Source organism: Sebastes umbrosus, chromosome 1 (assembly GCF_015220745.1).
Source record: "Sebastes umbrosus isolate fSebUmb1 chromosome 1, fSebUmb1.pri, whole genome shotgun sequence".
NCBI classification, from domain to species: domain Eukaryota; kingdom Metazoa; phylum Chordata; class Actinopteri; order Perciformes; family Sebastidae; genus Sebastes; species Sebastes umbrosus.
The window spans coordinates 17,483,771-17,497,033 of record NC_051269.1 but is presented as its reverse complement, the minus strand read 5'-3'; the positions used below and the strand labels follow the sequence as shown (position 1 = coordinate 17,497,033).

Below are 13,263 nucleotides of genomic sequence, written 5' to 3'. Positions count from 1 at the left end.
TAGAGAAGTCAGAACCAGAAGTGTCATTATGACTGCTTAAATATTTTAATAATTACACATCACAAAGGTGACTCACCTCTGCTACTGATGTACATTGTAATAGGTATTTTACACAAGCAGAATTGCCAGACTTTTATTTCTCTATTAGAGCAGTGATACCCATTTGAATACATTTTCTAGGACTGTGTCCATATGACTCCTGAGTTCACTGTAGCATTATTCAATTTAATATAATTATTAATTATGCTGTATTTATTTTAATTTTGCTGTGGTATTTGTGTAGCCCGTTATAATTATACACTTAACACAGCATGGTTTGCTTTTTTAAATAGCAAATCAAAACTGTAGTTGGATGAATACAATTAGTTATTTACCAGCTGAGGTAAAAAAAAAAAAAAAATGCAGTAAATTAAAAAAGATCAGCCAATCAGATATTATCAGACTGCTCCTATAAGTACAACACTTAAATACACTGTGTATGCAAATAGACAATAATTGTTTCACTAAATAATTCAAAAGAAAAAAAATGAGTTTAGTGCTGCTTTTTTCCATCTCTTAGAACTAATTTATGAGGTAAAAGTCTTTCAATGATCACATCACTGTAAACAATATGAAGTTAGACCTTGAACACGCGTCTGTCCTGCAACAGCTCCTTCTGTTGGTCAACAGCATGGTTGCAACATGTGAACAGTAGGTTATGTATTCATCCAACACTGAGACACTAAAGCACAGCTGCTGTATATGCAAATAGAATGAAAATGACTCACTCGTACAGTAGATGCACTAATTGTATTAACGTTTTAAGAATGACAACAGTAATCTTGACAGTAGATGCACTAATTGTATTAACGTTTTAAGAATGACAGCAGTAATCTTGGCAGTTGTTTAGCTGGAATTCAGGTTAACAGAAAAAGACAATGAGGGAGGAAGGAAGAAGAAGAACTCACTTTACAGCATCTGTCCAGAAGAGCTGCCAGCTTCAGGCTTCATTTAATCTGCGAGTTTGGACAACTGCCTGAGCAGGTTCAGGCAGAATACACACCTCTTACTCGCTCTCAAGGCCCTCGGCTCAAACAGGTTTTTCCATCCGGAGCGAAGCTCTCCTCTCAACATGTCAGACAACTACAGCAGAACAGCGTGGGTGTCTCTCAAAACCTGCAACTAGAAGGAGTCTTTTTGATTATCTGCCAGCTGCCGGCTCACAGAAGATGATATACGGTCATGAAAACAGATTTTAGAACTGTTTTAACAGATCACCAAATCCCAGAGTATAGTATGGGGCTTTAAATAGGTATTGTGTGTGATTTACTCCTAGTATAGTTTGGCATTTCAAGAACACTTACAAAATCCATGTTTGTGGGGTTTTTTTTAAAGGTTATTTTTTGTCTTTATTTGATAGTAACAGTAGAGATACAGACAGGACATGTAGGGGGACAGAAAGGGATGAAAAGCAATAAAGGTCTCTGGCTGTAATCAAAGTGGGGACGTTGTCTTAACGTCTTAACCAGTTAGCTGCCGGACGCCTAAAATCCAGTGACGCTGGTATTACTTAATAGACGTGTAGTTGAGATCAAAATGAAGGCACAGAGTACAAAGATGGGTGTGGTCCAAGCAAAGGGGGCAGGAAGTGGGGAAAGGGCCCCCCCACTTTACGCCTCTCACCAGATTTGGCGTCGTGGCTGGTGTGATCTCATCGCAAGATAGTCTCTAGCATCTATGAACATACTGAACATAGGGCTGCGTGATATGGCCAAAATCTTCTATCTCGACAAAGGTCGTTTCATATCTCAATAACGATATACAGTATATCACAATATAGCATGTTTTCTGGTAATTCAATAAATAAATAGTCCATTGTGAAATAACCACATGGTAAAGCCTATTTTTGTATACTCCTGTGTGAATTAAATACTTGACAAATAAAAAGTACTGAATATTTTCTCATTTAATTAATAACTTTAGTGCAAAATGAACATAAACAGTTTCAAGTGAAATTATAGAGAACTAAAATGTATATTTCCAGCTATACACTGTTTGCATGCATGCATGCACGTTTGATTTAACAGAGTTTGATCAGATTCTTTCGGAGAAATTTGAGTTAGTATGTGCTTGTTATTATCATTAGACGACATGATTTTGTATCACGATATCTCGATATACGATTTCATCACGATATGATTCCATTGAAAGATGATAAATTATCATATTGAATTATCGCCCAGCCTGAATAGTTACTAAGAGCAACAAGAAAAGATTGACAGAACATGTATGTATATAATGAATGTTGACTTCAAGGGATTAGTTTAGTTTATTACATTTATTGTCAGGAACCGTGTACAAAAACATGAATCTCATACAAGGAGAAGAGATGTACCAGATTCCATCTGCAGTCCCTGGGCAGGTAGCAACAGACACTAACACAGCTAATGCAATTAATACAAATGAAGTTCAAAAGTTCACATGCTTCATTAAATATTATTTTTTACAATAAGCCTAGAAATGTAACAAAGGCAGTGTTCAGAAAAATAAATTTTACAAAATGTTGGAAACAAAAAACACATAATAGAAAATCCTACAGGAGCTCAAATCATCTGAGATCACATGTTAACATCAGATACTAAGAACTAAAGACACTCCTATGACAAAATATTACACATCTATGTATGTTACTCTAACAATGCCTGTTTCAAAGCCCTAAAATGTTTTTATGTATAAATGTAAATGTATGTCTGTTGCGTAAAATAGCTGTTATGAGACTTAATACTTGTTGTCCTTCAAATAAAAGTATGTTCTTCATTCTTTTAAAGCTATCAGTTATTTTGTGAGAGTAACAATGTGTTGTTGATATCTTAGTCAAATCTCCCAATAAAACCTGATTTTTGCCTTAAAGAAACAAGTCTTAATTTTTGGTGTGTTTGCATTCCACAGTCACATCTGCCATAAGACATTAGTGACCTATTGGTACTTTAAATACACATCAATACAATACAAAACAGCACAACAAAGCCAAAACATAAAACAGTTTAACATCGTTTTATGATGTTAGTAACCGTCATCATTCCCTTAAAAAACCCTTAACTCTCCAGTCACTGAAGTCTTCTGAGGTTTCCACTGAGTTGCTGAGACAAAAATAACTCTCCTGTGCCATGCCGTGCAAGATCAGATGATAATAAGAGGCCATTTATTTTTGTTTCTCACTCCTGGAGTGAATTATACGCCCATGAAGGCGACCGTGAAGTGACAGGTATTGTCACATTCGAGGAACCATCATTTGTTATCGCCGCCTATCATGGGAAGTGTTAAAGGCGAGTCCAAAGAGATGTGTCGTTGTGATGTGGGCGTGGGCGTGTTGCAAACTGGTTTCAGTGTGAGTAAGCAACTGGGGATCTGTCTGTTATTCGCAGGCGATTTTGCCATCAAAGCTGGAAAGCGCGATGGCAAAGGCCTGCACGGCACACATCGGGTAGTTGTAGTCCAGCGTGAAAATGTCATCAGCTATTCGACCAAACTGCATCACAATGTAGTCCACTGAAAGAGGCAAGGAATTGTTTAAATAGGTAGGTAGGTAGATAGGTAAGTAGATAGGTAGATAGGTAGATAGGTAGGCAAGTAGGCAGGTAGGTAGGTAGATAGGTAGTTAGGTAGATAGCTAGGTAGATAGGTAGGTAGGTAGGTGGGTGTTTAATATTAAGTAATGAAATGCCAAGTTAAAGTTATTAGAAAAGAAACAAGACTAAGGCTGCATTCACACCAGATCAGGCATTGCGGTGAAAACGCAGGTTATTCCATTCATTTTGAATGGGGGTAGTGCGTTTGGGCTGCTGCGGCCGCATGGGGGGCCGGAAAAAAACGCAGTGGCCTGCAGTGGAAAAGTAGTAACAGAATAAACTTTTGGAGAAAATGTAATCCAACGTCACGCTGTGGTGGCCGATCACGTAGCCGGCGATCTAGAGCTTTACTATTAAATGGGCCATTAAAGTGACTCTTCCACACCACCGCAAAATCGTACGGCGAATCACTGCAATGCCTGATCTGGTGTGAATGCAGCCTAAAAGTATACTCTACAGCCATGCTAGCGGCTCTGTGAGGCTGTACTTGTACACCGCTGCTTACTGCTAAATGCTCAAAATGACAATGTTAACATGCTGGTGTTTAGCAGGTTTAATGTTTACCAAGTGGAGTTGAAGCTGATGGGAATGTCGTTAGTTTTGCAGGTATTTGGTCTAAAATGGGAACACCACCCAAATTAAGAATTCCAATATGTTATATCCATGGCCTAGAAAAGTTCAATCACTATTTGTGCACATGAGCTACTCTCTCTCAAAGCCAGAAACCCAAGAAGTAAGTCTCAAATTTGTGATGTCATAGGGTATAAAGTTTGGAGCAGCTCCATTGACAATGAATGGGAGACTGATTTTATGGACCCACAGAATGTTTGTTTTCTTTTTTATACACAAATGAGTTTTATTCTATTGTAGTGTTGTCAGTTGTGAAACAGAAAATGTTCCCATATACTCAGATCATTCCCCTGTGTGCTCTCAGTGTCATCTAAAACATCTCTCCAAATTCAATGTCTATGGAGCAGCTGCACACTCTATACCCTATGACATAAAAAAATTGAGTTTAAGCACTCTAGTTTTTGGATTTGGGAGAGATTTGTTCATATTTACTCATGTTCATGTTATTTTTTGGACTGGCTTAGACCATAGGAATAACGTATGAATTTTGAAGATGGGCCCAGTTCCTCTTTAAACCAAAGTGTTGGACAAATAAAAAATTTTGACCACACAAAAAGTCACTTAAGTGATTACAATACAACCTGAGGAGAACATGAATATCTGAACCAGATTTTAATGGCAGACCATTCAACAGATGTCTGGATATTTCACTAAAAGCCAAAAATGTCAACCTCATGGTGGCACCAGAAGTCAGGTGATCACCAATGCCAGTAGGATTTGTCCTCTGGGGAACATAAATTTCATGACAATCCTTCCAGCTGTTGTTGAGACATTTCAGTCTGGACCAAAGTGGTGGGCTGACTGACACTGCCATCCCTAAAGCCGTGCGATGTTATTCACCAGCACATAGAACATGATGTTATTATCTTTTGTGCTGTAATGTTGAGGTGAGCTCTCATAGTGGCCCACTTCTTCTTACATACATTTTATTTAATAGCAACAACAACTTATTTTTCTGGCAGCTTTCAGTCTGTCACTTATTTCTAATTGTGTCAGAATTTCTTGTGAATTGACCAAAGTAAGTAGTTATGTAGTTAGTAGATTTCATGTAGTGGCTTGTGTGATCGGACAAAAAACTAATACAGGAGGCTTGTTATTTCTAAATAAAAACTGTTGGCATAATACTTGTGAAATTATTTTTGGTATGCTGAAGTGTAGTTCCAGTTGGGCGGAACAAAAGGTTTTGTTTTGTTTTTTAATCTGAAACTGTAGCTAAGCATTATGCAAACAATGGTAAAAATAGGACATTTGATCTACTTATAGATTTAAATCTCATCGTTTCCAGAATGATGACTTGGCAGTTAACTGCTTTGTATTTCTTTGTCTAATAACTTAACATCTAGTTATAGAAAAAAACAGGAGTTTGCCTTCATAGGCAAATAGATAGAAACAGTGGATGAGAGTACTCACAGTCTTTGCTATGGACTATCTGGAAGTTCTTGATGGAGGCCTGGGTGACCCTGCCGTTGAAGTTGAGCACATGAGACGCACTATCTTCGTTCCACACAGGCGTCTTGTTGTGAAGCTCGATCAGATTTTCCGTCCTTCTATTCTGGTGCCTTATCAACAAGCCGTCACATTCCTGCAGAGAAATGGCAAAACATAAGTCAGGAAAAACACCAACTAAGTGTAATATGATTTTACATGTTGCTCTCATAATAAACAGACAACATAAACAAGCTCTGAGCAGTATGGATATAATGTGTTGTCACTGTCTGACTTTGCTAATGAGGTCAAAACTCCAGCAACACTTATAGTATATACGTAGAACAACACTATTGTGAGACCAATGTGTGGTCATTGGCCACAAGCTGAAACACATATATATCTTAATATAAACTTGTTCTATATACTGCAAGTGTTGCTGGAGTTTTGACCTCTTCAGACTTTTTCCCTTCTCCATGCACTTTGGAAGTAAGTGAAGTTGTGCCAGAAACCCCCACTCTGCTTCTACTGACTTTGCTAATGAGTCATCTGATGGTTTATGCTCATGAATCAACAAGTCGAAATATCCACAATTGAAGATGCCGACTTGATAATCCCAATTACACACTTTTATATCAATCTCGGAACCCATTGGCTATCGGTCTGACGACAGATAAGTCTCTGGGGATACGGGTCTATAATTCTGGGGTTCTGGTGTAGCCAACGGATATCCGGGCCAAGACTTCCTTTTCCGTGCGCTGCTCATTGTTTACAGTCCGATTAGCAACTTGAGATGCAAGACTGGAGTTTGAGTTAAGACATGACGTGTACGACCAGATGGTTTCACAAGTAGCCAGTTTACAATCTCATTTTAAACCAATAAGAATCTAAATCATCGTCAGACGATAGCCAGTGGGTTCCGAGATTGTATTTCAGCCAATGCGTTCTGCATCTTCTGCTCTCCGCACGGACTGTTTACCTGCATCCGACCAAAGCCTGCTCGAATGTGATTGGTCAATTCTACTCAGACTACAAACGGAAACCAGAACGCTTCAGATTCTGAAATCTTGTCTTTTTGCCTACAGATTCTACATATGAATGCAGAATCTGTTTATAGAGATTACTCAAGGGATAATGTACAGCTAGCGGGTCATTGTTGTGAAAGAAACCCCGACAGGATCCGACGCAAAGCAGAGGGGTCTCTCAACGCCCTGATAGGGTTTCTTTCACAACAATGATCCACTAGCTGTTCATTATCCCCTTTATTACTCGGCTACTTCCTTAAGAAATCAATAACTTGACACAAAAACGGTCCACCCGAGTCCGACATCAGAACTGCGCCCATAGCAACGGTCTGCTATACATAGCAACGATCAAATAACAGACCGTAGAACGCCGGGATTGACCAATCAGTATCGAGTATTCAACAACGCTGTGTAATAATTTTACATAAATATCAAATTACACTTTCTGGTGTAACACCCTGGTGACTTGGTCTGTTCAATATTCATTTAGCAGTTTTTACGTTCTACTCAAAGCAATGAAAATTAAAAAAATCTTACATTTCTTGGTCGGAGAGGAACTCGCTCGTTGTCCTTGTCCATTCCTGGAATGACAACCGTCATCCTTCTGGGTCCTTTCATGCCTAACACATTTGTTTCCTGATGCCAGAAATAAGTTAAATCAAGATTTATTTTTCAAATTGTAAAACTTTTGTTTTGAAATATACCCTAAAACAGCATTCATAAAATTCAACACAGATAATTTACGATGAGCTGTCTATTAACTCACATAAATGATGCCTGCTAGCTCCTGCCGTGCATTCGACATGTCTGGAAGAGCCCTATCTGGATTCAGAGCGTTGTCAAATACGGTGAACTTAGTCCCCATTAAATTGGACCTAGACAATATATTAAAGAACGAAAAACTCACAGTAAAAGAATACTTGGCTGATATTACACATTTTGTACGCTACTTTTGAATGAATGAATGTTTTTAGTAGTGTACCTCAGCTTTCCAACAAAATTCTCTCCACCTCTCGATAAATCTGTGGCATCAATGGAGATGAGGTAATTTGAAGTTGCACATTTCTTCCTTTTCCTCCCAGCCAACAGGAATGTCTACAAAGAAAAACAAATAGTCCTGTAAGATTTAAAGAAAGAGAGCAATCTAATGTACACAAATCCCTAAATGTACACAAGGACTACTCATCCACTGACTGCAAAACTAAATCCTGAAACTGTGAACTATCAAACTGCAATGAAGAGAAACCCCTGACCTTCTTTTCGTTGTCGAGGTGAATGTAATACGTCGGGTAGAGGCTCTTGTCCATCCCTCTCTGGTCTCGAGTCACTCTGCATTTGATGGTCGTGCCCTGCGGAGCCGGCTCCATCACAAACTTCTCCAAGTTATCAAACTCAATCTCAGGTGATGGAGGTCTGTCCTGGTCAAGAAGCATAAATAAATTCATGTTTAATCTCTCACACTGAAATGAAATGTTGGCTTGCCTGTATGACATGAAATGACTAAACTGTCTTTTTTATTTATGGGTGAATTGTGAGATTTGAGAAACCTTTTTCTTCTTCCCTTTGCCTTTTTTCTTCTTTGTTTTTTCTTCTTTTTCCGAGTCGGACTCATCGCTCTCTTCTGCCTTTGCTGAAATATATACAACAAAAATAGTTAGATACTTGTTAGCGACTCAAAAGTAGGATAAAGGTACTGGTAAACGTGCCCTTCTTCTTTGTCTTCTTGTCCTTGTCTTTGTCTTTGTCTTTGTCTTTATCTTTGTCTTTGTTTTTGTCTCCTGATGTTTGGAACATGGATGCGGAGCTGGTGGTGGATTTCTTCTTTGATTTGGTCGACTTTGTCTCCTCTTCACTCTCATCACTGTCTGATTTGGCAGCTGCTCAGGAGACAGGAGCAAAGATATGATTTTCGGCAATAACAACTCCGTTTATTGTCAGCGGGGAGGTTTCTTTTGCAAACCATAAAGTTCTGAGTAGTGCCAGTTTATCAAAATGTAATCACCTTTCTTTTTGCTTTTTGAGTCTTTTTCTCCGTTTATCTGGAACATTGAAGCTGGCTCTTTCTTCTTGTCTTTCTCCTTCGACTTGGACTTCTTTTCTTTTCCATCAGAATCTTTGTCTTCTGAAAAATTTGTATTTCAAAAATGTTATTATCTGTCCTTGAATGTGATACCAAACTGGAGAATCACGTGAGCACACACTGAGGAATTTAATAAATTTTTTTCAAAGGCAAATAATGTAAATGTCATTCCTTTGTGTATTAGACAGTGGAAAAACAAATCCCAACTGTAATCAACCAGCAAGCAAGGGTTTGATACCGGAACAGATTTGTAAGAACATCATTTTGTGTGCACTTGAGAACGTGAGTCGGCCTCAAACTTCACCGGGACCCGCCTATTTGTTTGGGTCATATCGTTTGAGAACAAGGATAAAGCTGATAAAGCACACTGGGAAGCAGACTGACATCTCTTGCAGATATTTGCTCTGCTCTGTCATCTTATCGTTTACATGCAGGATAGTGGAGCACATATCTTAGAAGATACCAAGGTGAAGGATGCAAAATTCCTGACTCAAATCTAGTGGCACGTGTCTTGTGTCCTCAAAACCTCGATTACACTCACGATACTGTCAACGCTCGCTCTTAAATGGTGTTCCGCAATGAAGAATCTGCCCCAACATGAACTCATATCTCGACTTGCTGACTGATCACTGCTCAAAGCTGTCTGTGTAGTTTTGGCATTAATGAACTTTAGGAATTGAAAATACGTGGTTGGAAATCTGCTTCGGTAAGCACTTTAGTGGAGCATGTCTAGTAGTCACTGGTAAAAATAGCTTTGACAGGTTAGTCTAAATGTGAACTAGTCATAGAGTGTGTGCCATTTCTTAACCAAACCCTTCATCTAAATATATAGTGTGACTAAAAAATTCTGAATTCACAAACAAGAAAGCTGATATTGGGAAAAAAAAGACTAGCTACAGTAGAAATCACAACACATTGTCATATCTACCATTACATAGAGCACTTATATAATTAAATCCATTTCCATGGTAACCATAAACCGAGCACCTGGCTTTCTTTTATTTTACAGGAGGAGCAGGGAGCCACAAACACAAGTTAGAGCAGGTATTCCTGAAATGACTGACGGCTGATGGGAGGTGGAGGAAGGTTAAATTAAGCTCAGAGGCAAGAGCTCTGGAGATGAGCCAACACAGTAATAGAAAAGAGCAGCAACACTCTGGGCTATATCGTAGAGTCATTCAGTGTTGAAGTGATAATCAAGACATATCTGCACTGATTCACTTACTTGATTTTAGTTCAAAGAATAATGAGCTACACACATGGAAATGTGTTCATACCTACACTGTAAAAGACAGCTGTGTCATATAATTAGTGAAATTATTGCTAAGAATTTTTTGCTCCGATGCACCGGATGAATATTTCAGGACTAAACTGGCATGCTAACATTTGCTAATCAGCACTAAATACAAAGTACAGCTGATCATGATGGGAATGTCATCAGTTTGGCAGATATTTCAGCTGGATAGACTGTTATCAGGTCATTAAATGGTGCGTTATCAGTGGTTATAAGCCTCATAGATGTGGGTCAGTAGGGGCCTGCTACACCCACTAGTGGGTTTTGTCATCTATTCACATGGGCGTTCACAGAAAGAAGGAATAAAAGAAGACGACAGCGACCTCTAGGGATGGTAGTAATTATTACAGGAGTAAAAGCGGAAGTGAGGAGCTGTAGTATTGACAGCGTGAGACTTCCAATCGGGGGCGATAGATGGAATACAAAACACAGGGCTTTCAGCATCCTGTATGAAACAAACAATGTGAAGTTATCTTTGTGTTCACAAGCGTTAAGTTTCAATTTAATTCAATTCAATTTAAGCCAAAACATGCTCTTTTCCCCTAAACTTAACAAAGTCGTTTTTTTGCCTAAACCTAAAGAAGCCATTTTCGTTTTCACTTTTACAACATAGCAGGCGTACTAGGCCCCAAATGACCCACATGTATGGTGCTTATAGCGGGCGATAATGCACATTTAATGCCCTGATAACAGTCAAATTGGGCAGATCTTTGGTAGTATTGGACAAATTAATAATTTTGACCTGATGATATCACTAGATGAAAAGTCAGAGGATCACCAAAGGTATCACAATTCACCCTGATGGGAACACAGATGTCTGTACCAAATTTCATGGCAATCTATCCAATAGTTGGCATTTAACCACAAATATCATCCTCATGGTGGAGCTACAGTAACGGTCGGGGATCACCAGAGTCCATAGAATCTCTGAGGGGCCAAACTCTGAAGAACTAAAGTTCAATGGCAATCTATCCTATAGATGTTTCAGTCTGGACCAAAGGTGGATCAACCAACCTACTGACCAACATGGCCATCTTTAGAGCCATGACGCTAGCGTAGCTAAAAAACAAAATGCTATTTGGACCTACCAAACAGCCTCGGTATGTCCCAAAACTTTGAGTCGTCTTTCAACTCCAATTGACACTGAAGTGGAGAACCACAGCCTCACATGTCTCTTTCATTTCAGTTCTCAAGCTGGAATAAGACTCAAGGTTCATTGAGTCATTCAAAGTCCTTATTATTTGTCACTAGCGTTATATGTTAGAAAGCTTGTCGGCTAATCAGTGTTTTCTAATATACTAATTGAGAATGTGTTCTACAGTTAGGAAAAAAACAAACTTTAAGAGTCAAACATCATTTTCTCCAGTCCTCCTGCAAAGTAAAAGTGCTACAAAACGCCACCGAGAAGTCTGGCCAAACACTTCCATTGTTAACTGTATAGTAGAATTAAAAAGAAGATTTGACAGGATTTGACCGTTACAATAGTTTTAATGACATTTTCCACAGTTGATTGCTTAAAGGAAAGCTACTCACTTGATTGTTGTGTTTTGTTGCCTCTGCTACCAAGTCATCGTTTCCACTCACTCACCATCACACAATAAAATTATTTAATCCTCTTAACAACATTAGTCTGGTCTCATAACTGTTGTTTAGATTACACCATTAATGCCTTTAGAAAGCTGTTTTACCTTTGGATTTAGATTTCTTTTCTTTGGCAGTGGTTTCAGATGGAGAGCTGTCCTTTGTTGTCTTTTTCTTCGTCTTCTTTTTGGGGTTGTCTTCATCATCGTCATCAACGTCGTCGTTATCTGTGCCTGAACTTGCTAAGACGGAAAAAATATTCAGTATACTATTATTTTTTACATTTTATTTCTAAAATGCATCAAATTTTTCACACTCTCAGTTTTGACTTGCCACTAATGACGTACCTTTCTTCTTTTTTGGAACACTTTTAACTTTCTTTTTTGGCTCTTTTTCCTTTTCTGGGTCTTCTTTATCTTTTTCTGGTTTCTTTTTCTTCACCTTCTTTCCATCTATAATGTCGATAAGGAAACAGCAGTGTAACCAATGTGGTTAGATCACAGTAGAGATAGAGAAACATGCACAACATCACAGTTTATCTTCTTTCTTTTGTAGGAAATGCTTAAAATACAAAGTCTCTTTAAATTCCCTCACTTTGGATGGCAGTACCTTCCTCTTCAGATACATCTTCACTTTTCTTAGTCTTTGTTTTTTTGGGCTTGGCCTCTTTTGCATTCAGTTTAGCTTCTGTTGCACCATTTGTCTCATCTTTCTTCTTCTTCAGCTTCTACGGATTTTCTTGAAAGATACAAAATAGATTATAGGTGAGACAGAACTGGGAGACAAAAAATAATCTTGGAATAATTACTAAAATATAGCAGCATTTAAAAGATCTTTATCATTAATAACAACTCACCATTACAAAGCCAGATGTAAAGGGAAGCGAGGGGCAGAAAGGAAAAACATATTTATGATAATAGTACTGTTACCACTTCTACAGCTATTAATATTATTGTTAATTGTTAATTTAATGCTCAATAGTTCACATAAAACTTTAAAAAGAAAATCCTCCCATCAGTGCGGTAAGAAGGTCATACTGTAATAAGGAATGTAGTAGTCAATATGTTTAGTTTCTGGCAAATCTGTATGATAAATTGCTGATATCAGCTTGTATTTATGGTTTAGGTAAAGGAAGTAGCGACGACACTATACATGCAAACTTGCATTTTCTATAATAATAATATATATTTTTTTAAAATCTGTTTTTGATAATAAAGTTTTATAACACAAAAAAAACAAGTTACAAAAGTATTTTATTTAACTCAAGCCTCCGCCTGAGCTCTAAGAAAATAAATGCATCACAGTAAATCAAAAACACACTTTACATCACCCATATTAGAGGACACAAGATGGCAAGTCCATTAATTTATAAAATAATAAATGAGTTTACCACTGAGGACAATATAAGGAGATTCAGGAAATGTATTTGACACTTTCTTGTCCGTTCTGTTTCTAAAATAAACTATATTTTGTGAATATTCTGTCTAAATGTAAATATTCTCTTTCTTCATTGCATGCAATATAAGCTTCTCCTGGACCGTCTAGACACAAGCTTGAGGTGAAGACTAGAGGGGGCTCGAACTTCTGACCCTTAATCCTCTCACGCATTGTGTTCTTACA

At 38.1% G+C, this 13,263-nt stretch overlaps 1 protein-coding gene across 7 annotated transcripts in view; it reads right to left on the bottom strand.

Moving 5' to 3' along the window:
• LOC119495218 (tubby-related protein 1-like) overlaps positions 1–13,263 on the bottom strand; it is a 41,028-nt gene continuing 27,765 nt past the window's right edge. For 3 of the 7 annotated variants that reach the window (XM_037781491.1, XM_037781502.1, XM_037781517.1), the window contains 12 exons: positions 12,238–12,370; positions 11,991–12,095; positions 11,751–11,885; positions 8,691–8,810; positions 8,395–8,565; positions 8,236–8,318; positions 7,942–8,106; positions 7,671–7,783; positions 7,455–7,563; positions 7,226–7,324; positions 5,649–5,820; positions 2,885–3,528 (listed from right to left, as the gene is read on the bottom strand). In XM_037781491.1, coding sequence (XP_037637419.1) covers positions 3,395–3,528; positions 5,649–5,820; positions 7,226–7,324; positions 7,455–7,563; positions 7,671–7,783; positions 7,942–8,106; positions 8,236–8,318; positions 8,395–8,565; positions 8,691–8,810; positions 11,751–11,885; positions 11,991–12,095; positions 12,238–12,370 — 1,539 coding nt within the window. In that variant the 3' untranslated portion in view covers positions 2,885–3,394. Of the gene's footprint in view, positions 736–805; positions 1,162–2,884; positions 3,529–5,648; positions 5,821–7,225; positions 7,325–7,454; positions 7,564–7,670; positions 7,784–7,941; positions 8,107–8,235; positions 8,319–8,394; positions 8,566–8,690; positions 8,811–11,750; positions 11,886–11,990; positions 12,096–12,237; positions 12,371–13,263 lie in introns of those variants that run through there. The other 4 variants (XM_037781510.1, XM_037781532.1, XR_005208410.1 and 1 more) reach the window with 3 other exon arrangements.